The 24,614-nt window shown below is 48.0% G+C and overlaps 1 protein-coding gene across 9 annotated transcripts in view; it reads left to right on the forward strand.

Annotated features, from left to right (window-relative positions):
• Positions 1 to 24,614, forward strand: part of PNPLA7 (patatin like phospholipase domain containing 7) — an 88,168-nt gene that overhangs the window by 25,626 nt on the left and 37,928 nt on the right. For all 9 annotated transcript variants that reach the window (XM_070518274.1, XM_070518275.1, XM_070518277.1 and 6 more), the window contains 7 exons: positions 983 to 1,083; positions 1,225 to 1,371; positions 13,164 to 13,241; positions 15,042 to 15,247; positions 16,902 to 17,033; positions 18,338 to 18,461; positions 19,065 to 19,178. In XM_070518274.1, the coding sequence (XP_070374375.1) occupies positions 983 to 1,083; positions 1,225 to 1,371; positions 13,164 to 13,241; positions 15,042 to 15,247; positions 16,902 to 17,033; positions 18,338 to 18,461; positions 19,065 to 19,178 (902 nt within the window). The remainder of the gene's footprint in view (positions 1 to 982; positions 1,084 to 1,224; positions 1,372 to 13,163; positions 13,242 to 15,041; positions 15,248 to 16,901; positions 17,034 to 18,337; positions 18,462 to 19,064; positions 19,179 to 24,614) is intronic.

A 24,614-nucleotide genomic window follows, 5' to 3' on the forward strand; every position in this document is an offset into this window, starting at 1 on the left:
ACATTTGCCATAAAACTGAGAATTTGCAATTTCTGTGTGGTTCTGACGCCAGCTTTCTGTGATTGCCTGAAGTTGGTTTAAATCTATGATTGCAGATTCTTCAGCTTTACTTTTTAGCTCCGTGCTTCCCTGAAGAGTGGTGTACAGCCATTGCCTGACGGGCCTGTGCACACAGACACGCTGCGCAGCAGCTGCCTTCCCACGCCCCTTCCCAGAGGAGGCACTGTCCTGACCTTTTCACACTTAGGGTTTAAATGCTGACAGTACTTTACTGAGGCACGAGTAACACAGAGTGCAGTGTGCCAGCCTCAGTGCGCAGCTCCCTGAGTCCTGACTGCCCTGCACACCGTGGGACAGTGGGAGGCCGAGGTCAGCAGTCAGTCCTCCCTACGCCTTACCTGCGTTTCTGGTTTGGACTATTCTGGAACTTCTGTGATGGAGCGTGCAGGATGTGCTCTCTGTCGGGAGCCCTCCACTCAGCGTCATGCCCTGGAGACTGAGCCGTACCACGGGCACCCGCCGTTTGCGGTGTTGGAGGCTCGTTGATCTCTCTTGTCAGGGCCGAGTGCTGTGTGCAGGATCTCTTGCGCGTTTCAGAACGACCTGAGGAGTAGGCATTAGGACTTCACCATTTTGGATGAGGGAACCGTGGCTTAGAGAAGTCGCTTGCACATACATGGTGCTCGTACATGGTGGGCCTGGGATGCAGACCTCGGTGTTTGATCCAAAGCTCATGTCCTTGCCAGAGTTCACAGCACCTGCTCTAGAGGTTTGCTCGTGCAGGGACTGAATAAAGTTGGTTGTGGCTTGTGAACAAGCAGGACAGCACAGAGGCTTGGCGCTCCCGTGATCTGAGCCTCATCTACCAGGGTCTGTGCTGCTTTGGGTTCCAGGGGGCGCTCGGCCAGCCTTCGGGGAGTGTGTACAGACCAGTGCGTCCGGTCGACCAGTGCGGTGTCCTGAGTCTCCCCTCTGTTTGTAGGGAGCGTCGCAGGTGCCCCCTCAGACCTGAGGATGGCCTGTGACCGCGCCAGGGTTGTCCTACAGGCAGAGGAGCGCCCTGCGAGTGCCGTGGCCAGCAAGGTAGCCGCTCCTCTTCTTACCTCTGCTCTTCCGCTCTACCCTCCCCTGGTGCTGGTGTTCCTTTTGGGGTCCGAGGCTGGCGGGGCCCCCCACCCTTCCCCTCCCATGTCCCCTCTGATTATGCTTCTGTGTCCTCTCAAGTCCAAGAAAAGCGTGGTGGTTGCGGAGACACCATCTGCAGTCTTCCACTACGAGGACAGCACTTCGGATGAGACTGCTGCCAGCAGGAAGACAGATGCCATCTTCAGAGCTGCCAAGAAGGACCTGCTCACTCTGATGAAGCTGGATGTAAGTAGCCCTCCTCCTGCCTTCTCCCTGGCCAGGCTGAGTGGCGAGAGGTGCACAGTCTATTGAGAGGTGGGTGGGCACCTGGCTCTCCCGCAGACTCTTCCTCCTTAGGAACCACTCCTCTCAGGCTGCGTGTCCCAGCTGAGGGCAGCCGCAGCCCTGCCTGAGCAAGACCCCCTCTGGGGAGGGCTCAGGAGAGCGTGGCTTCACAGACCCTCTCCCCTGGAGCTCTCCTGGCGTGTCTGTGCCCAGCAGCCCTGCTGGCCCTGCGCTTCTCCAGGTGCCTGCAGGTGGCGGGGCAGTGGGTGTGGGTCACATGTGTTCCGAGGCTTTGGACGCCACCCAGAATGCTGATCCAGGGCTGAAAGTGGTGGCACTCCCAACTGTGTCTTCATCACTTGCACATTTTTTATTTATCCTCTTTTCCCCTCACAGTTTAAAACGTTACGGATGCCTTACATACAGGAGAGAAGGAACACCCGTGAAACCCCAGTGTCGATGACTAGACAAGTTAGCAGCTACCGACACCAGCTGGTGCCCTCTGCGGCATGGCTCCTTCCTCTAGGCATGGCTCCTTCCTCTAGACAGACCGTGGCCCTGGGCCTGTGTGTGGGCTTTGTCTGAGTGGCTGCTCCTGTGTGTCCTTTGCTCTGCGTCATGTCTGTGGGTCGCCCACATCACTGCCTCTGTTGGGGGCTCTCTTGTTCTTGGGCCAGTATGTGAAAACACCGAGTGTGCCCATCTTTCGTCCCTGCTGGAGGGCACATGTGCCTGGTCACGCGTGTGTCTCCATCCTGGGGTGTGCATCGTCCCCTGTCCAAACTGGCAGACAAGGGCTCCTGTGGCCCTGCATCTGTGCTGGCGGATTCGGACATTTCCCTGTTGGGTCGTGTGGGGCGTGGGGCGAGCAAGGCTTTGTTTTCCTGAGGTTCCCGGGTTCCTGTGTGGGTGTATTTGGTTCGTCTGCCTCGTGGGAGGCAGTGCTTCAAACCGTCTGCCCGTTTCTCTCTCTTTTCCTTTTTTACTTTTAGGGTTTCTTTAAGTTTCCTGAGTAAATCTTTGGTTGGTTAGGTCTTGCACATAGTTGTTTGCTCCAGGATTTGCCGTTTTTGCCTCTGAGTGCTGTCTTCAGTGGCTGGAAGTTCCTAATCGTGATGCTGTAAACTTATCAATCTTTTCCTTATGGTTAGTGCTCTTTGTGCTTTGTTTAAGAAACATTTCCTTATTTTGGCTTCATAAATATTTTTTCTATATTGTTGTCTAAAAGTTTTATTGCTTCACCTTTCTTAAATTTTTTTTTTTTTAAAGATTTAATTTTTATCCTTTTTCTCCCCAAAGCCCCCCGGTACATAGTTGTATATTCTTCATTGTGGGTCCTTCTAGTTGTGGCATGTGGGACGCTGCCTCAGCGTGGCTTGATGAGCAGTGCCATGTCCGTGCCCAGGATTCGAACCAATGAAACACTGGGCTGCCTGCAGCGCTGCACGCGAACTTAACCACTCAGCCACGGGGCCAGCCCCCACCTTTCTTAAATTTTAATGCAGATGGATTTAATTTTTCTGCACAATTCAAGGAAGGACTCGGATTCTGTATATTTTTGCTCGTGGATTCCTGGTTGGCCCAGCATCATGCTTGGAAAGTCTGACCTTTCCCACTGTCTGCTATGCCTCTGTCATAAACCAGGTCTGTCTGGGTCCTCCATTCTGTTTCTCCACTGTTTTTTGGTGTCCGCACATGGTGGTACAGCTTTGCACCGGGCCACCCTCCCAGGCACCCGGGAAAAGGAAACAAGGCTTTCTCCCCGCACCCTCCCAAGGCACGCTCCGAGCTCTGAGGCAGTGACTTTCCCTCTGTCCAGAGTCTTCACTGAAATCCAAGGGAGACCGAGGCTGCAGGGGCTCCCCTCCTCCAGTTGCCTCTCTTCTCAGAGGCTGCAGGGGCCCACTCCTCCAGTTGCCTCTCTTCTCAGAGGCTGCAGGGGCCCACTCCTCCAGTTGCCTCTCTTCTCAGAGGCTGCAGGGGCTCACTCCTCCAGTTGCCTCTCTTCTCAGAGGCTGCAGGGGCTCACTCCTCCAGTTTCCTTTCTTCTCCCAGGAAACTCCACCACGGGAGGTTTAGGTTGCAGGCTAGTGACATCTCGCCGGCTCCGGCCCCAGTCTTGCTGCTGGACATCGGGTGCTGGTCTTTGCTCCTTTGAAAGTGACTCTTTCCTTTTGCTGCTCCTAAGATATTTCTTTTGTCTTTGGTTTTCTGCAATTTCACTATGATAGAACTGGGTGTGGATTTCTTTTTATTTATCTTGCATGAAACTCACTGGGCTTCTTCAATCTGTGTCTCTGAATTCCTTTTGAGAAATTTATCAGCATTACTCTTTAAATATTGTCTCTGCCCATTTTCTCTCTTCTCCTTCAGAAACTCAAATGAATGTATGTTCTCATTTATTCTTTGTTAGTCTTACCCTTTATTCTGGATTTTCCATTAAAAAAGTCTGTCTATCCTTGAATATAGATATTTTTATTTAAGTTCACTAATTCTGTTTTTACAGTGCTAATCTGCTGGTAAACCCGTGTGTGGAGTGCTTAAGTTTCGTTATCCTATTTTGTGGTTCAAGAATGTCTACTTTTAAATCTGCTGTCACGGTTGAATAGTTTGTAGTTATGGCCAAATGTTCCAAATTTGGCTCTCATCTTCTTCAACAGTGAGCACTCCTGCGTTTCTGTAGGTGTCAGGCCTCTCCCTCAGAGTCCCTGTTTTGTTCCTGTGATCCTTGCCCAGAGTGCCTATCTCTCGTTGTGCCTTGTTGTCCTGGGTGACTGTGTGTACGGCGCTCACTTGTGGGAATCACCTGAGCCCGAGACGATGGCACCTTCTTGCAGGAGGGGCCCTGGTCCTTATATTCAAGCTCGAGGCCACCCAGACATCCCAAAGCTGGGCTTCGGAATTCCTCAGTTATGTTTAAAAAATTTCTATTTATTATATTTAATCCAGCAATAAAACTGTCAGATTATTTTAGTGACGTTTTCTCAGTTTCATTTTAAAAACTTTAAACAAACTTATTTTTATTATTTTATTTTTATATTCAGTCATTGGTTCATCTAGAATTTATTTGTTTTCCGTCTTCTTATTCACCATGGAAAGCTTCAAATGCGTCAAAAGGCAGTGGTGATAGCCTTAGGAACCCCAGGTGCCTACCCCCCAGCCAGGGATCACTGCTCACAGCAAGTCTTTCTCCAGCTCCACTGCCAGCCCTCCCCAGTTATGTTCCGTCTGAAAATTTCAAACAGTGTCCTGGACATCCCTCTCTGAAGGCTGAGGATGCTGTTTTAAAACAAATCCATAATGTCATTCTCACAACTAAAATGTTGAACAGGCTCATATCATGATCCACCCAGCCAGTGTTCGTGTTTCCTCAGCTGCATCGTGAATGGGTTTTTTCAATACTTGTTAAATTTTTTTAGCAGACTTTATTTTTTAGAGCAGTTTTAAGTTCACAGCAAACTTGGGGAGATTGTAGAGATTTCCCATAGATCCCCCTGCCCATACACATGCACAGCCTCCCCCATTATCAGCGTCCCCCCCAGATGTCCATTTATTGCAGTTGATGAAGCTACCCATCATTATCACAGAGTCCACAGATTACATTTGGGTTCACTCTTGGTGGTGTACATTCTGTGGGTTTGGACAATGTATAATGACATGTGTTCATGATTACGGTACTATAAAGAGGGTTTTACTGCCCTAAAAATTCTCTGTGTTCTGCCTGTTCGTCCCTGCCCCCCCAACTGCTTACAACCACTGATCCTTTTACTGTCTCCATAGCTTTGCCTTTTCTAGAGTGTCATACAGTTGGAATTGTACATATGCAGCTTCTTCAGATTGGCTTCTTTCACTCAGTCATATGCATCTAAGGTTCCTCCTTGTGTTTTCAGGCCTTGATAGCTCATTTCTTTTTTTTTTTTAATGCTTGATTCCCCTTTTAAAAGAGACACTCATTTTATTTTATTTAATATTTATTTGTATTTTTGATGAGGCAGATTGTCGCTGAGCTAACATCTGTGCCAATCTTCCTCTATTTTGTATGTGGGATGCCCCTACAGCGTGGCTTAATGAGCAGTGTGTAGGTTTGTGCCCAGGATCCGAACTGGTGAACCCTGGGCTGCAGAAGCGGAGCACGTGAACTTAACCACTGCGCCACCGGGCAGCCCCTCAATAACTCATTTCTTTTTAGTGCTGAATGATATTCCACTGTCTAGATGTACTACCATTTATTTATCCATCCGCTTACTGAAGGGCATCTTGGTTTCTTCCAAGTTTTGGCAATTATGAGTAAAGCTGCTATAAATATCTGTGTGTGGGTTTTTGTGTGGACCTAATTTTTCAACTCATCTGGGTAAATACCAAGGAAGATGATTGCAGGATCATATGGTAAAAGTATGTTTAGTTTTGTAGGAAACTGCCAGACTGTGTTCCAAATTGGCTGTGCTGTTGTGCGTTCCCACCAGCAATGGATGAGAGTCCCTGCTGCTCCACATCCTCACCAGCATGTGGTGTTTCCAGTGTTCTGGATTTTGTCCATTCTAATAGGTGTGTAGTAGTATCTCGTTGTTTTAATTTGCCCTTCCCTGATGACATGTGATGTAGCATCTTTTCATAGGCTTATTTGCCATCCATATTCTTTGGTGAGATGTCCATTACAGCCTTTGGCCCATTTTTTAACCAAGTTATTTGTTTTCTTATTGTTGAGTTCTAAGAGTTCTTTGTATGTTTTGGATAAAAATCCTTTATCAGATGTGACTTTTGCAAATATTTTTTCCCAGTCTGTGACTTGCCTTTTCATTCTCTTGACAGTGTCTTTCACAGGGCAGAAATTTTTAATTTTAATGAAGTCCAGCTTATCAATTCTTTTTCTAATGGATCATGGCTTTGGTATTGTAGTTAAAAAGTCATCGCCCAAAGCAAAGTCATGTAAATTTTCTCCTATCTTCTAGGAGTTTTGTAATTTTGTGTTTTACTTTTGGGTCTATGATCCATTTTGAGTTAATTTTTGTGAAGAATGTAAGGTCTGTGTCTAGACTCATTTTTGCACGTGGATTTCCAGTTGTTCCAGCACCATTTATTGAAAAGGCTATCATTTCTCCCTTTTATTGCCGTTGCCCCTGTATCAAAGATCAGTTGACTATATTTATGGAGGGTCTACTTTTGGGTTCTCTGTTCTGTTCCATTGGTCTTTTTGTCAATATTTCACCAATACCACACTGTTTTGATAACTGTAGCTTTACTGTAAATCTTTTATTGACAGGTAGTGTCAGGTTTCTGACCTTGTTCTTCACCTTCAAAGTTGTATTGGCTGTTCTGGGTCCTTTGTCTCTTCAGTATAAACTTTAGAATCAGTTTGTCAATATCCACAAAATAAATTGCTGGAATTTTGACTGGGATTGCATTGAACCTGTAGATCAAGTGGGAAAGAACTGACACTGTGACAATATTGAGTCCTCCTATCCATGGACATGGTCTGTTTCTCTAATTATTTAGTTCTTGTTTGTTTTGTTTCATCAGAGTTGTGTAGTTTTCTCATAGAGATCTTGTACATATGTTGTTAGATTTAATACTTAAGTATTTCATTTTTTGGGGTGCTAATGTAAGTGTTATTGTGGTTTTATTTTCAAATTCCACTTGTTTATTGCTGGCATATAGGAAAGCAGTTGACTTTTGTGTCATAACCTTGTATCCTGCTATAATTGCTTATTAGTTCCAAGAGTTTTTTTGTTGATTCTTTTGGATTTTCTACATAGACGATCATGCCATCTATGAATAAAGATAGAGTTTTATTTCTTCCTTCCCAATGTGTATACATTTTATTTCCTTTTCTTGTCTTATTGCATTAGCTAGGATTTCCAGCGTGACAGTGAAACGGAGTGGTGAGGAGGTATCCTTGCCTTGTACCTGATCTTAATGGGAAAGCTTTGAGTTTCTCACTGTTAAGTGTTATGTTAGCTGTAGATTTTTTATAGATATTCTTTATCAAGTTGAGAGAATTCTCTCTTTGTAATTTACTGAGAGTTTTTATCATGAATGGGTGTTTGATTTTGTCAAATGCTTTTTCTTCATCTATTAATAGGATCCTGTGGTTTTTCCTCTTTAGCCTATTGATGTGATGGGTTACATTAATTGATTTTCAAATGTTGAATCAGCCTTGTATAAGTGGGATAAGTCCTAGTTGGTTGTTTTGTATAATTCTTTTTATATGTTGTTGGATTCAATTTGCTAATGCTTTATTGAGAATTTTTACATCTATGTTCATGAGAGGTATTGGTTTGTGATTTTCTTTTGTTATAATGCCTTTATCTGGCTTTGGTGTTAGGGAAAGGCTGGCCTCATAGAATGAGTTAAGAAGTATTCTCTCTGCTTCTATCTTCTGAAAAAGATTGTAGAGAATTGTCATAATTTCTTCCTTAATATTTGGTAGAATCTACCAGTTAACTCATCTAGTCCTGGTACTTTCTGTTCCGTAAGGTTATTAATTGTTGATTCAATTTCTTTAATAGATATAGGCCTATTCAGATTGTCTCTTTTTGTGTGAGTTTTGGTGGATTATGTCTTTTAAGGAATTGGCTCATTTAATCTAGGTTATCAAATTTGTGGGCATAGGGTTGTTCATAGTATTCCTTTATTATCCTTTTGATGTCCATGGGATCTGTAGTGATGGCCCCTCTTTCATTTCTGATATTAGTAATTTGTGTCTTCTCTTTGTTTTCTTAGTTACCCTAACTAGAGGCTTATCAATTTGATTGATCTTTTCAAAGAACCAATTTTTGGCTTTGTTGATTTTCTCTATTGATTTCCTGTTTTCAATTTTATTGATTTCTGCCTAATTAATTTCTGTTCTAAATTTTATCATTTCTTTTCTTCTGCTCACGTTGGATTTAATTTGCTCTTCTTTTTCTAGTTTCCTAAGCAGAAGCTTAGATTATTGATATTAGATCTTCTTTTCTAATATGTGCTGTCAGTGTTACAAATTTCCCTCAAAGCACTGCTTTCACTAGATCCCACAAATTTTGATAAGTTGTTTTTTCATTTTCATTTAGTTCAAAATATTTTCAAATTTCTCTTGAGATTTCTGCTTTGACCATGTGTTATTTAGAAGTATACTGTTTAATCTCCAAGTATTTGGGGGATTTTCCAGCTATCTTTCTGGGTTTTTTAAAATTTTATTTTTAAAAAATTTGTTATTTTTAAAAAATTTCCTTTTTCTCCCCAAAGCCCCCTAGTACATAGTTATATTTTCTAGTTGTGGGTCCTTCTAGTTGTGGCATGTGGGATGCCACCTCAGCATGACCTGATGAGCAGTGTCATGTCTGTGCCCAGAATCCAATACAGTGAAACCCTGGGCCGCCAAAGCGGAGCGTGTGAACTTAACCGCTCAACCATGGGGTCGGCCCCTATCTTTCTGTTCTTGATTTCTAGTTTCATTCCATTGTGGTCTGAGAGCAGATATTGTACTATTTCTGTTCTTTTAAATTTGTGAAGGTGTGTTTTATGGCCCAGAACGTAGTCTATGTTGGTGAAGGTTCCATGGGAGTTTGAGAAGAATGTGTGTTCTGCTCTCATTGGACAAAGTGGTCTATAGATGCCGTTTGTATCCAGTCGATTGATGATGCTGTTGAGTTCAACTGTGTCCTTACTGATGTTATGCCTGCTGGTTCTGTCCATTTTTTTGAGAGGGGTGTTGAAGTCTCCAACTGTAATAATAGATGTGTTTGTTTCTCCTTGCAGTTCTATCAGTTTTTGCCTCACCTATTTTGATGCTCTGCTGTTAGGTGCATACACATTCTCTTTTGGATTGTTGTATCTTCTTGGAGAATTGACTCCTTTGTCATTCATTATGCAATGCCCTTCTTTATCCTTGATAATTTTCCTTTTCTGAAGTCTGCTCTGTATGAAATTAATACATCTATTCCTGCTTTCTTCTGGTTAGTGTTAGCGTGGTATATCTTTCTCCAACCATCTACTTTTAATCTATATATGTCTTTATATTTAAAGTAGGCTTCTTGTAGTCAATGTCTGGATGGATCTTGTTTTTTTAGCTACTCTGACTATCTTTGTCTTTTAATTGGTGTACTTAGACCATTGATGTTTAAAGTGATTGTTGATATAGTTGGATTAATACCTACCATATTTGTTATTGTGTTTCATTTGTTCCCCTTGGTCTGTGTTCCTATTTTTGTCTACCACTCTTTTTCTTCTTTTTGTGGTTTTAATTGAAAATTTTATGCGATTCCATTTTCTCTCCTTTCTTAGCTTGTCTGTTATACTTCTTTTTTCAGTGGTTGCCCTACAGTGAGCAATGTACACTTACAGTCAGTCCAAGTCCTCTTTCTAATAACACAGTGACATAATAAGAAATATATATATTAGTCTCTGCCCTCAGTTCCTGACACAGAGCTCCTGAATCCTTGGAATTTGCTGGGTTCTAGGAAATGAGACAACTCTTCATGGGCTCCTGGATCTGGGCCTGGTCACCAGAAAGATGAAGCCATGGTCAGAAGCTTGGAGCTTTTAGCTCCACCGCCATCCTCCAGGGAGAGGAGGGAGACTGGAGATGGAGTTCAAAATCCGTTGTGCCTGTGTGATGAAACCTCCATGAAAATCCCTGAACTGTGGGGTTTGGAGAGTTTCTAGGTGGGTGGATACATGCACACTGGGAGGGTGGCACACCCCAGCTCCATGGGGACAGAAGCTCTTATGCTTGGGACCTTTCATGTCCTTCCCTATGCATGTCTTCATCTGGCTGTTCATCTGTGTCCTTTATCACATCCTGTATTATGTAGTAAACCAGTAAACGAGTTATGTGAGCCGTTCTGGCAAATTACTGAACCTCAGGAGGGGATTGTGAGAAGCCCTATTTGTAGCCAAGCTGGACAGAAGTGTCGGGGACCCTCTACTTGCGATTGATATCTGAGGTAGGGGGAGTCTCGTGGGACTGAGCCCCTCTCCTGTGGGATCTGATGCTCACTCCAGGTAGTTGGTGTCAGAAATGAATCCTAGGGCACCCAGTTGGTGTTCAGAGAGTTGGAGAATTGCTTGGTGTGTGTGGGGAAAAAACCCACACATTTGATGTCAGAAATATTCAGTGTGTAGAGAAAAAGGGATTCTTTCCTTAATCACTATACCACTTTGTAGGTAGTGCAAGTACCTTATAATAACAAAATAACCATAAACCCTCCCTCCGGTCCTCGCATGGTTGCTGTCTTTCATTTCCCCTGCATATAAATGGACGTAGTTGAGTACATTGTTGCGTTTTCATTTTGAGCAAACTTACCTGTTAGATCAGTTAAGAATAAGAACAATGAAAAGTTTTACTTTACCTTGCTTCTTCCTTCTTTGACACTTTCCTTTATGGAGATCTGAGTTTGTGATCTGTGCCGTCTTCCTTTTCTCTAAAGAACTTCTTTTAACATTTCTTGCAAGGAAGGTCTATTGGCAACAAATTCTCTGGGTTTTTTTTTTTTCTTTTTATTGAGTTCATAATAGTTTACATCATTATGAAATTTCAGTTGTACGTTATTTCCTGTCTGTCATCACATAAGTGCTCCCTTTCACCCCCTGTGCCCACACTCACTCCCCTTCCCCTGGTAACCACTGAACTGTTTTCTTTGCCCATGTGTTTGTTCATATTCCACATATGAGTGAAATCATATGGTGTTTGTCTTTCTCAGTCTGGCTTATTTCACTTAGCATAATTCCCTCCAGGTCTTTCCATGTTGTTGTAAATGGGATGACTTTGTCTTTTTTTGTGGCTGAGTAGTAGTCCATTGTATTTATATACCATATCTTCTTTATCCAATCATCAGTGGATGGACGCTTGGGTTGCCACGTCTTGGCTATCGTGAATAGTGCTGCAGTGAACACAGGGGTGTATATGTTACTTTGAATTGTTGATTTCAAGTTGTTTGGGTAGATACCCAGTAGTGGGATAGCTGGGTCATACGGTAATTCTGTTTTTAGTTTTTTGAGGAATCTCTATGGTGTTTTCCATAGTGGCTGCACCAGTTTGCATTCCCACCAGCAGTGTACGAGGGTTCCCTTCTCTCCACACCCTCTCCAACATTTGTTATTTTTAGTCTTAGTGATTATAGCCATTTTAACAAGTGTAAGGTGGTATCTTAGGGTAGTTTTGATTTTCATTTCCCTAATGATTAGTGATGTTGAACATCTTTTCACATGTTTATTGGCCATCTGTATATCTTCTTTGGAAAAATGTCTCTTCATATCCTCTGCCCATTTTTTTATTTTGGTTTTTATTGTTTTTTTTTAATTTTTATTGAGATTATGTCAGTTTACAATCTTATGAAATTTCAGTTGTACATTGTTGTTTGTCAGTCATGTTGTAGGTGCACCACTTTACCCTTTGTGCCCACCCCACCCCCCTTCCCCTGGTATCCACCAATCAGTTCTCTTTGTCTACATGTTTAACTTCCACATGCGAGTGGAGTCATACAGAGATTGTCTTTCTCTATCTGGCTTATTTCACTTAACATAATTCCCTCAAGGTCCATCCATGTTGTTGTGAATGGAACGATTTTATTCTTTTTTATGGCTGAGTAGTATTCCATTACACACACACACACACACACACACACACACACACACACACACACACACACCCCATATCTTTGATCAGTTGTTTATTTTCTTATTGTTCAGTTGTGTGAGTTCCTTATATATTATGGAGATTAACCCCTTGTCAGATACATGATTTCCAAATATTTTCTCCCAGTTGGTGGGTTGTTTCTTTGTTTTGATTCTAGTTTCTTTCAAATTCTCTCGGTTTTTGTTTGTCTAAGAAAGTCTTTATTTCTCCTTCACTTTTGAAGGATAATTTCACAGTGTACAGAACTTTAGCTTGGTGGTTTTTTTCTTTCAACACTTTAAATATTTCAGTCCACTCTCTTGCCTGCGTGGTTTCTGAGGAGAAGTCAGATGGAATGCTTATCTTTGTTCCTCCATTGATAAGGTATTTTTACCTCTGGCTTCTTGCAGGGATTTCTTTATCCGTGACTTTCTCTAATTTGAATATGATATGCCAAGGTATAGTTTATCTGCTTGGTGTTCTCTGAGCTTCCTGTGGTTTAGTGTCTGACATTAATTTCAGTCATTAGTGCTTCAGTGTTTCTTTTGTTTCTTTCTGTCTTCTCCTTCTGGAATCCCCATCATGCATATGTTACACCTTTTGTAGTTGACCCACAGTCCTTGGATATCCTGTTCTGTTTTTATCAGTCTTTTTTCTGTCTGCTTTTCAGTTTTGGAGGGTTCTGCTGACATGCTGTCCAGTGTGGAGATGCTTTCCTTAGCCGGAGCAGCCTGGACACCGGGTGTGAAGAGGCATCCATTGCAGTCTGTGCTCCTGACCTGGAGCATGTGGCTTGTATGGAAGAGGGCATCCCACCCTTGTTCTTGCCAGTTGGTCCAGCACCGTTCATTAAATAAATCACCTTTCTCACTGAAATGAAATCCTCTCTCTGTTACATAAGTTCACAAAAATGTTGATGTGCATTTCTGATTTTCTGTCTGTCCCACGATGTTCTGTGTGTCCTGTGCCGATATCACCAGTTTGATATTGTGGCTTTACAGAGTGCCCTGGCATCTGCTGGGTCCCTGTTCGTGGTCGATCCCCAGAGGGTTTTATGTATTCTGTGCCCATGTGGCTCTGCCACTTTTGGAGCCAGGTGCAGCCTCCATTTAAACTTGTTTCTCTGTGCTCTTTGTGTTGACACTTGCATTTCTGTTTTTAGGACCCTTCACTGTTGGATGGCCGGGTGACCCTTCTCCATGTCCCTGGGGGCACGGTGGTGTCAAGGCAGGGAGACCAGGTGAGCGAAGAGCTGCGGGGTTTGAGGGAGTGGTCACCAAGGCTGCCCAGTCCTGTAGCCTGGTGCTGGACGGAGCTCGGAGGAGGCAGCCTCACTGTGGTCCAGCCTGGGTGTGTGCTGGACGCCCGATGCAGGGTCTGTTCTTCTGTTCCTGGAGGGCTCTTTCCCTCAGGCTGTAAGATGTCTACAGATGTGTCGAGGATCACTGGGCCTGTCCTCTTCACAGGAGTGGCACAGATCCCTGCTTGACATGTGTGCAGACACATGAGTGTTTACAAAGGGTCCTTACTGAGCTCACCAAGTCAGGTGCCGAAGAAATAATTTTGTTGTCTCAGTTTTCAAAACTAGATACAAATGAAAAGTAATTTTGTTTTTCGTAAATGAACCAAATTTCTGATCCTGAGAACCTTGCACTGCTCAGCAGGTGGTGGTGATCTCCAAAGCATCTGCCTCATGCAGCCTGTCTCTCCGGTCATGGCCGTCTGGCCCCTGCGTTAGCATGGTGGAAAGTATTTGGTTTGGTTTGCTTTTAAAGCAGCTTTAGTGAGAAAGGTCTTCCTTGCTGGGAGAGCAGACCGAGCCTGGGTCTCCCACTTCTGCGCTGTTCCTCCACTGGAGCATCATCATCTGGGCCCGGGTGACCGCAGCTCCTGCCACGGTGCTGAGCTGAGCGCAGAGGTGGGGGCAGGGCATGGAGGACAGACCTGCCGGGCAGCAGGAGCCCATGGGTACCAGGACGGGAAGACGCAGAGGCCCCAGCCTGTGGGGAACTGGGCACTTCAGGCCTCCTGAGGCCTCTCACGGAGACTTCCCCACAGGCGTCAGCAACCTTGTCCTCTCTCCCTCCCTCTTTTCTTTTTTCTCTTTGTCTTCACCATAAGCAAGAAAGACTTCTCCTTTTCCTCAGAGGAAGCACACTGCCGACTCTCCTGCACGGCTGGGAAGGCACTCTCCTCCCTTAGCAGGCTTCAGTCCTCTCCAGAACCTTCTGCAGCACTGAGCACCCAGGTGCCCCTCAGAGGCTGCGGCTGGAGCAACAGCTGGCCTCTGTCTGCCCCCTGGCCTCCCAGACCCTCAGGCAGCTCAGAGCCCATGAAGCACAATTAAGCCCCCCTGATTTCTGCACAAACCAGAGAGAAGGGGTCCGACTAGGGTAGGGTGAGCAGATCCGGAAGGAGGTTGTATGATGGACACAGTCAGCTGTGGTTGGCATCAAAGTGCCCTCATGGCATGTCTACAGACGTTGGACCCAAAATGCCCGTCACATGTGCATGGTGGTGTGGTATGGGGAGGGGTCTGCTGGCCGGTCTGGTGTCCACCCATTCACCAGCAAAGCCTGTCAGGGCTGCATGGAGAGAGAAGGCAGTGCCCTCGGAGCTGCTCCGTGCTGCTGTTGCCTGGCAGCCAGGGACTCGGGGCCTGGGAGAGGCCCACCCAGCCACAGGCATGGCAGTGTGGGCTGACCAGCGTGCAGGCTGTGGGCCGCTTTTAAGGGAGAGGTTATGTCGTCATCTCTGGTGAACATTGAGCTGATCACGTATTTGGGTAGAACAGTTAAACACATGGGTGCCAGGATGGAAAGCGTGTGCGTCTGTGGCCAGGCTCACTGCTGTGGACCTACTGAAAAAGTAATCTCCTGTGTTGGCAACTAAATGATAAAACTATAGACATGCTGGAATATTTCCAGTGAGAGTCTGTGCCCAGGGCAAGTGACAGCAGCTTGCCTGGCGGCTCCTTGGCCCAGCCCGCTGCAGAGCCCGGGCCTTATGGGGTCCCCGGCTGACGCCTCTCGTTTGGCAGGATGTGAACATCCTCTTTGTGGTCTCGGGGCTGCTGCACGTGTACCAGCGAAAGATCGACAGCGAGGAGGACACCTGCCTGTTCGTCACACGCCCTGGGGAGATGGTGGGCCAGCTGGCCGTGCTCACCGGCGAACCCCTCATCTTCACCATCAAGGCCAACAGGGACTGCAGCTTCCTCTCCATCTCCAAGGCACACTTCTATGAGTGAGTCCTGCCCTGTCCCCACTGCTGTCCGACTGCCAGGCTCCCGCCCTGCCCCGCGAGGCCAGGCTCCTCTGTGTGGCGCTGCCTGGCCCTCTGAGCTCGTTGGTGTCACATGGGCTGTCGTGGGGCCCACACTGGGCGTCTCACAGGTCCTGCCCCTCACCCTGCTCACACTTGAGGAGACAGAGTCCAGGGAGAAAGGCAGGACAGGGGTGAGATGCAGGAAGGGGTGTTGTGCTGCAGGGCAGCCACCACGCCCCTCTGCCTCTGGAAGCTGAGGTGAGCTCGGGCTCCTTCTCAGGAAGGTGGTTAGTGTGGTCGTCTCCTTGGCTGGACGTAAACCGTGGTCAACCCCTGCCGGTCCCTCCAGGTGCAGACCTGTCCTTCGCCTGCCGGAGGAGCATGGGGCCAATGCCTTGCCTGATCCCTGTGTGTGTGTCATCTGTGTGTCTATGTGTGAGTGTCCATGTGTGTATATTTGTGTCCATGTGCACCCACATGTGTGTCCCGGTGTGTTTGTCATTTTTTATCTGTGTATGCCTATGTGTGTCTCTGTGTCTTTGTGTTCGTGTGTCCATGTGTCTGTCTGTGTATATCTGTGTGTGCCTGTGTGGTCTGTGTGTTTTTAAGTGTGTGTCTGTGTGTGTGCTCACAGCGTGAGTCCCCTGATATAGGCAGCTCCTGCCCTGCAGACGTCCTCCGACTGGTGCACTGAGGAATCCCATGCCCCTGGGCCTTATATACCAGATTCACATCTCCCACCAAACTCCCTCCTGAGTTCAGGCTCGTGTGTTGGGCTGCCATCCTGACGTTCCCCAAGATGTTCAGGGGCTTCCACAATCTGACCTCCAAAGCAGAACTTCATATTTTCCCCCAATTTGCTCCTGTTCCTGTTTTTGTGATCCCAGCGACTGGTAGCTCCACTTGCCCCTTGCTCAGGCCTGAGTCACAGAGTCGTCCCAGCCCCTACACTCTCCATTGTCAGCCCAGCCTGACTGCAGCCTGTGAGCTGACCACTCCCCCTGCTGCTGCCTTCCGGAAGCCTCCACAGTATAGTGGAGTGCCCTGCTTCTGCCTTAATCCTCAGCAGCTTGTTCACACATGGCAGCCAGGGAGACAGGCTGATCATGTTCCTGCTGGCCGGAGCCTGCCAGTGACTTCCATCACATCCACGATCGGCCTAGCACCTTTCCTTTTCCCGCTCAAGGCCCCGTGTGGTCTCTGCCCACCGACCTCTTGGTCACGTCCTCACTCCTGTGCCCTCCAATCAGCCCCCCAGCTCTCCCCACTCTGGTCTTCATGGGACTGTCATGGGGCCAAGGGCTTTGCATCCCACTGCCAGTATTGGGGCCTTATGCATGGCCTGTGCTCCGAGGACATCCGTGGGGTAGGCAACAGCCTGGAGAGGGGCTCCAAAGGTTCTTCCAAAGCCGCTGGCCCCTGGGCACACATGGGCTGCAGTAGAGCAGGTGGCTGACCAGGTGCTCTGCCCTGTCCTAGCCCTTGGCCGGTATCTGCGTGCCCAGCTACATGGGCATTGTGGTTTGATAAGTGGGGTGCAGGTCCTGCCTACTGTCAAGCGCCGTGGTCTGGAGCGAAGGGTAGAGTGGTGGGAGTGGCTGTGTGACGTGGGGTGACTGGGCTGGCTTGGCAGGATCATGCGGAAGCAGCCAACTGTTGTGCTGGGCGTCGCGCACACCCTGGTGAAGCGGATGTCTTCCTTTGTGCGGCAAATTGATTTTGCGCTGGACTGGATGGAGGTGGAGGCGGGGCGCGCCATCTACAGGTAAGTGCACACTTTTCTGCCATCTGTGCTGTCCTGACTGAAAGTAGGGCAGCTGTGAGCAGGGCTCAGGTGGGATGGAGACTGCTGAAAGGAGGGTGAGTCCCCTCTGGCTCTGCTCTCCGCGGCCACCCGGGAGCACGCTTTGTGGCCTCCTCCGGGCTTTTGTGCACACATGCACACACTCAGACACACGCTTTTTCATGAGCGTCTTTCCATATCAGTACATACGAATCCACACTGTCCTTTAAGATGAGCAACAGAAGCAGTGTGCAGACAGCGTCTGTGGAGGTTCTCTGTGCTGAACAGTCCCTGTGGCCTCAGGGGCATCCTTAGCTCCAGTGGAATGACAGCAGAATTCAGCCTCACACTCACCCAATCAGACAGACCTGTATTAGAGCTATCAATTTTCATGGTACTAAAAATTGAAAGTAGGGCTTGGCCCAGTGGCGCAGCAGGTAAGTTCGCACACTCTGGCGGCCTGGGCTTTGCCAGTTTGGATCCCGGGCATGGACCTATGCACCGCTTGTCAAGCCATGCTGTGGCAGGTGTCCCACATGTAAAGTAGAGGGAGATGGCACAGATGTTAGCTCAGGGCCAATCTTCCTTAAAAAAAAAAATTGAAACTAAGGAAATTTTAAGTATTTAATTTTTTTTTCCTGAGAAAGATTAGCCCTGAGCTAACATCTATGACAATCTTCCTCCCTTTTTTTTTTTTGCTTGAGGAAGATTAGCCCTGAGCTAACATCTGTGCCAATCTTCCTCTATTTTATATGTGGGTCGCCGCCACAGCGTGGCTGACCAGTGGAGTAGGCCCACGCTCAGGATCCAAACTCGTGAACCCCAGGCCACCAAAGCGAAGCTCGCTGAACTTAACCATTACGCCACCAGGCTGGCCCCTAAACATTTCACTATTTATTTAAAAATCACAATAAACCTTTTACATGGTAGCATATATATTTTTTAATGGAAAAATAACTACATTTTCCAAAACAAAACAATTTAGTAAGAAGACTGCATTCTTTTTTTTTGGTGAGGAAGATTTGCCCTGAGTTGACATCCGTTGCCAGTCCTCCTCTATTTTGTATATGGGAGACCACCACATCATGGCTTGATGAGCGGTGTGCAGGTCTACTCCTGGGATCTGAACCCATGAACCCGGGCTGCTGAAGCAGAGCACACCAAACTTTAACCACTACACCACTGGGCTGGCCCCCAGACTGCGTTCTTTTTTTCTTTGCCACCTCCAGTGGCTGTGGGCTTCCCAGCGGTGCCCTGCTTACTCCCAGCAACCTCTGTCCCCACAGGCAGGGGGACAAGTCAGACTGTACCTACATCGTCCTCAGTGGCCGGCTACGCTCAGTGATCCGAAAGGACGATGGCAAAAAGCGCCTGGCGGGGGAGTATGGCCGAGGAGACCTCATCGGTGTGGTAGGGCCAGGCCCCCACCCCGCACCCTGCCTCGGGAGCCCTCATCCAGGGCGCAGGCCTTTCCTGTGTGGCCCCAGTGCTCCACCCACAGTTTTCAGGGTGGCTGGCTGGCCCCCAGCCTGGGCTGCAGCGCTAGGGGTGCATGAGCCGCAAGAGTTGCCTCCTGCAGGTCCCCAGGGAGAGTGGCTGGCTGGGTGCAGGGAGGCTTGAGAGTGGCCTCTTCGCCCTCCCCCAGAACATGCCTGTCAAGGTGGTTCCTCCAAGACCCTTGTGTGTAGAATGAAGCCCTGAGTGAGTCACAGCTGACTTGCCTCTTCTTGGTCCCTTACAGGGCAGCCTGTCTGGGGGTGTGGGGGCCCCTTTGGCCTCTGGCAGGTTCTAGTGCTGCTGACAGTATGTCCACTTGCCAACACTCACTGACGCTTCCTCCACCAGTGCAGGGGTGGGAGGATGAGCTCCTCTCCCTCCCATTTCTCACCTGCACGCCATGTTCTGGAAGGGCTGCCATGCACTCTGCTCTCCAGTTCTGGGCGCAACCAGCTGGGCCCTGCAGGGCTGGTGGGCATGAACTGTGAGGCCCCAGCATCCCAGCTTCTCTTCCAGGTGGAGACCCTCACCCACCAGGCCAGGGCGACCACAGTGCATGCAGTTCGGGACTCAGAGCTGGCCAAGCTTCCGGCAGGAGCCTTAACATCCATCAAGCGCAGGTACCCACAGGTAAGGGCCCCTGTTCCAAGCTGCGTTAGGGAAGCAGGACATTCAGACTGAAATCATCATTGCCATGCAGTGGGTTGCATCCTGTACTAAGAGCCAGAGTGAGGTACAGATTGAAACATAACCTGGAACAGGCAGGTTTCATGGTTTGAAAGGAAATGTCAGCATGGACTAGCCCATAGGGATGAGGGCCTCAGGGCAGGTGGCCTGGGCACAGGCAGGAGGCAGGAGCAGCGTGTGGGGCCCAGCAAGTGAAGCTACCTGGCACCACCATGTTCCTACGACTTCCCCCAGATGAGCCATCTCACAAGCGATATGTAAAACCAGTAAGGTTTGGGATTGGGGTTGGGGTTAGGGTTAGGATGTTTACAACAAGTGGGAACATGGCATGATGAAAGTGCAGTTTTAGATGGTGTGGGAGCTTTCCTACTCTCGCAACTCAGGAAAGGTGAAATTGAAATTTGGAGAGGGCGGATGTAGGCTCAGGCCAGCTGGCGGTTAGTTCAGGCGGCAAAATGAGGGGGGTTCGCCGTGCTTTGGGGGTAGTTACTGTGGCTAGTTTTCTGATATTCGCCTCCCTGTCTCTAGGTAATAAGAGTGCAGCCAAGGAAATGGGGGAGTCTGTGACCTCAGGGGTCTGGAGGAGGTGGGACAGGGCTGCTGCTGGACAGAATCAGTAGTAGCGGCTGCCTGAGAAAGGACTGGCCTGAGGCAACTGTGAGGGCTCAGGCGCGCTCCTTCCCTGTTAGAATGCATGCACGTGTCCTGCAGATGTCTCCCTTCTAGAACATGGAAAATCTCCCGGTTTATTTTTGAAGTTAACATGACTTTAATACCAAAATTTGATAAAAATAAGGCAGAAAACTTTTAATCATTTCTCTTAGTACCATAGCTATAAATACTCTAACTATTAGGAAATCAACTATAAAAACTATGTGTCTTATTAGGGTTTATTAAGGAATGTTAATCCAGTGTTGGAAAGTTATTAAAATATGCTTAATTATGGCAAGAATTAAAAGAGAAGCCCCTTACGATTATATCAAGATATTTGACAAAATTCAGCCATTACTAATAAACACTCTAAATAAAATAGGAGTGAAAGGAGACCTGTTAAATATAACAAAGACCGTTTATTCCAGACCACCAAAGTCTAGAACAAGACAGACTCCTCGTTAGCTAACACAAAAAGTTTAAAAAGTGAAATGACTGATATATATTTGGATAAGGACTAAAAATTATATTTGCAGATAATATATATCTTTTTTTACTAGAAAACTCCAAGGAAACAAACTACAAAAATTTAAAAGAGAAATTGGTAGAGTTCTGTGGATCAAGATCAACATAACCAAATCAAAAATTTCCTCTTGTCAACTTAAAAAGCAAATTTGCCTATTGCTTTACCCTCAAAATGAGTTTATTTGGGAATAGCCAAAAGAATTGCCATTTGGGACATACAAATGCAAACCACAGGCAAATCCAGACAACACAGGAGGGAGGAAAGGGGGAGAGAGAGGGTGGGGCTGCTCTAAAGGAAAGTCTATTGGGGGAGAGGAATAGATCAGGGCAGGAACGGCTTCTCATTGGCTGGGCTGTGGCATTTCTGGTTAGCTGAGCTGCAGCGTTTCTAATTGGCTGGGCTATGGTGTTTCTAATTGCCTGGGCTGCAGCATTTCTGATTGGCTGAGCTGTGACATTTCTGATTGGCTGGGCTGTGACATTTCTGATTGGATGGGCTGTTGCCGGGTGGGAGAGAAGTCCTCCCTTGGAGGGAAAATGGTTGTCCTGCTTGTTTGAACTAGTTGGTGATGCATGGGCTGAGGCCTCCCCTGCGGGCCCGCCCCACCTAGCTTAGTTTGGTTTTTTACTCATTTCACAGTTTGCACTTCAAGGTAGAAATGGAAAAGGAGCAGCCGTCCCAGTTAAAGTAGCAGCGTTCTTAAGAGATCAGTCAGGCAGATGCTGGCTTCTTGAGCAGGCGGCAGGAAGTGGCTGCAGGCCTTGCTATGTCCTGTGTGGGCTGGCCCAGTCCCATTACAGGGCAAGGCTTTTCACTCAGAAACCAGGTAAGGGATGTTTTTTTTGGACAGTGTAGAGTGCTTCCCTGGGGAAGCAGCTCGTGAGGCCAGCTGGCTCTGAGGCCGGTACCCAAACGCCAGCATCTACAGGAGTCTTTCCTCGGGGCCGCCCCAGTCTCCTTGGTGGCACAAAGGAGCTGGCACCGGGAGAGGCTGGAGTCTCCCCTTGATGTGCTGCGTGGTTCTGGCTCCTGCGTTCACCCTTCCGTCTCTGGGCTGGTGCCCCTGCAATGACAACCCCAGGGGCTCTGTCTCCAGCCTCCTGGGATTGTGGGGGCTTTTGATTGCTCTGGTGATTTTGTCATTCATGCTGCTGCTGCTGCTTTTTCTTTGGCATCTGAGCTAACATCTGTTGCCAGTCTTTTTTTCCTTCTTCCCCCCAGAGCCTCCTAGTACATAGTTGTATATTCTAGTTATGAGTGCCTCTGGTTGTGCTATGTGGGATGCCACCTCAGCGTGGCCTGTGGAGTGGTGGTGCCATGTCCACGCCCGGGATCCAAACCGACAAAACCCCACTGAAGTGGAGCTGTCAGAATCCCAGGCCACTGGAGTGGAGTGTGCAAACTTAACCACACGGGGCCAGCCCCTCATTCTTGCTTCTTTCCATGGTTACGGTCTGCGTTTCCTGTAAGGGAAAGCTTTCTGCTCTTCCCATGTATTTATTCATTGATTTTGTGTGTTGGTGTTGACTCAGGAGTCTTCTTTTACTATTAGAGGGTTTGTAATCCTTTGCTGTTGTCAACCTACAAAAATGGAAACCAGTTTAAGAGGCAAAGCATTTATTTGGGATCAAAGAATTGCAACTTGGGGAGCACAGATTCAGGTAGGAACCCAAATAGTGTCCTAGTAGAGAGTAAAATTCAGAGGCTCTTAAAGGCAAAGAGGGAAGGTTGTATTAGAAAGAATGTTAATTGGAGTTGTAGGCAGAGAGCTAGTCTTGGCTAAACACGGATTGACTGTTGATTCTATCTTTGAAAAGTCCACCATCCTGTTTTTGTGATCAGGATATCTGTTCTACTGACTTCTCCAATGATTGCTTGTAAAACAACTGCTGTTTTGGCCCAGCCCAAAGGTTTGGTCTAGTCTAAGGTTCAAGACAGCAAGGCAGTTTCTCTGGAAAGGCAGCTCCAACTCCATTTTAAAATGGCTCCACCATAGTCAACTTTGACACCATCATCTTTCATTTGGATATATGTTTCCCAAATTTGGCCCTGGGGGGCTCCTAGGGCTCCTTCCGACTACCCTTTTTGTTCCCTACCTTGGCGCTAGTGGCTGCATTTCTGCCTGGAGCCATGGTCCCTTTGGTGGAGCTGGGTCCTGGGGATGTTGGCCCACTCAGTGGGCAGAGCAAGGGACCATGGCAAGGGACCAAGATGAGCATCTCCCCATCAGCAGTGAGAACGTCTGCTTCCACATCCTGACCTATTTATTTATGAGCAAGTGCGGCCCCTCCCTCAGGACCACCCCCTACTGCCACAGAATGTCACTGTTGCCACCCCCTAAACAGACACTCCCACTCCACACCAGACTGCTGCTGTCCCCTCACACCCTTATCACTTCCAGTTCTTAGAATCCTCTTCCCTCTGTGTCCACTAGACCTGGGCTAGGGGCTGCCATGGGATGGGTGAAGTCCCCAGGCATTTCCATGGGAGCACCCAGTCTCACCCCAGGTCACCCAGCCCCACTCACCCTCCTGAGACTCACCGAGGAGACCCTTTTCTTCCCTCCCTTGGCCTATGTCTTGTGGGGTGAATCGAATCTGATGGGACTCGAATCTGATGGCCCTGCTAATGTCTTGTTTAAGCACCAGGAGACCCCAACAGATGGCAGAATGCTCATCATGGTGGCTGGGGCCAGCTCGTGTGCCACCAGGAGCTTTGGGGTCACTGGGAGCAAGGGCGAGCAGGGCCATGTTCTGCCTGGGAGGCCACAGCTCCAGAGTGACTACTGGTTTGAGGGTTAGTGTATCCTAGAGGCTGGTGCCCTCGTCATCAGGAAATACCTCTCAGCTGCACCTTTTGAGGCCACTGCACAACACATGATGTGGTACTGTCCTGCCAGCAGTTTTGGGTGGCATGGTGTGGGGTGGGGCCCATGGGGCCCATGGTCATAACTGGCCCCTGGTTTTTGGTGATGCTCTGTAGAGTCAGATGCTTTGAGAGTCCTCAGATGGGGGCAGAAAAGGCCAACCACCACTGGAATGAGTGTGGGTCCTGTCGAGGCAAGCCCTGCTGTTGGGCCCTCCTGCTGAGGACAGAGGCTGGTCGTGCTCCCGTCGGCTGCCTCTTCTGCAGGGCTGCTCCCTCGTGGGCCCAGAAAAAGACCCTCTGCTCACACTCACTCCCTCGGGGGCCCCAGACCATCCCCATCTCCAGCAACCTTCCTGCTGCTTTCTGCCTCTGCCTCAGCGCCTTTCTGTCTGCACAGTGGGGCCAGGGTCCCCCCACCCTTTGGGGGGTCATCCTCGGAGGGGGCTGCAGCTTTCAGCTTAAGCCAACACCCAAGTAGACCAGGCAAGCAAGCTGGAGTCTTCCTTCGTCCTGTCAGCAAGTTGAGTGGCAGCGCCTGGGTGTAGTGTGAGCTGACAGAGGAGTCAGTGCAACAGGGAGCTTACAGGGCTGGGACCCAACTTGTGCAGCTCACAGGAGCCCTGAGCCAGACCTGATGCTTCTTCTCTATCGCACAGCCGGTTGCTGCTGGGCTGCCCAACAACAGCTGGGGTGCGGTGGACACATGCTCAGAGCAACCAGGTGGGGGCTGCCCTGGTTGTGTGCTCTCCCGCAGGCATGTGCTCTCCTGCAGGCATCTAGCCTTGTCCTGGACTCTGGGCTGCACACTCTATGGTGGGTCGGAGAGCTCACCCCTGGCCCTCCAGCACAGGGAACCACCAGCCACACCCCCTGTGGTGGGGCTGCTCCCAGTCAGCCCCTGTCCCATCCTCAACAGCAACTGGCCACTTGCTGTCTCTTGGATTTCATATAAATGAAATAATACCAAACACAGTATTTTGTGTCTGGCTTCTGTTGCTGGGTTGGTATTTGAGGGATCCATGTTATTCTGGGTGTTGCTGACACGTTCTTTTTATTGTTACGTAATATTCCACTGTGTACCACAGCTCCTTGATCCACTCTCCCTTTGATGCGTATTTGGCTTGTTTCCAGTTTGAGGTTGTTATGAAAAGGCTGCTAAAAATGTTCTTGTATAAATATTTTTATGGCACATTTTTCATTTCTCTTGGTAGCTACCTAAGAGTGGACTTGCTGGGTGATAGAGCAGACATATCTAACTTTTAAAGAAATTGCCAACCAGTTCTGAGTCCCACCACCATGCTCTGCATCATCACCAGTGCTTAGAGTGATTATCT

The sequence above is a fragment of the Equus asinus genome, chromosome 10, assembly GCF_041296235.1.
Source record: "Equus asinus isolate D_3611 breed Donkey chromosome 10, EquAss-T2T_v2, whole genome shotgun sequence".
NCBI lineage: Eukaryota > Metazoa > Chordata > Mammalia > Perissodactyla > Equidae > Equus > Equus asinus.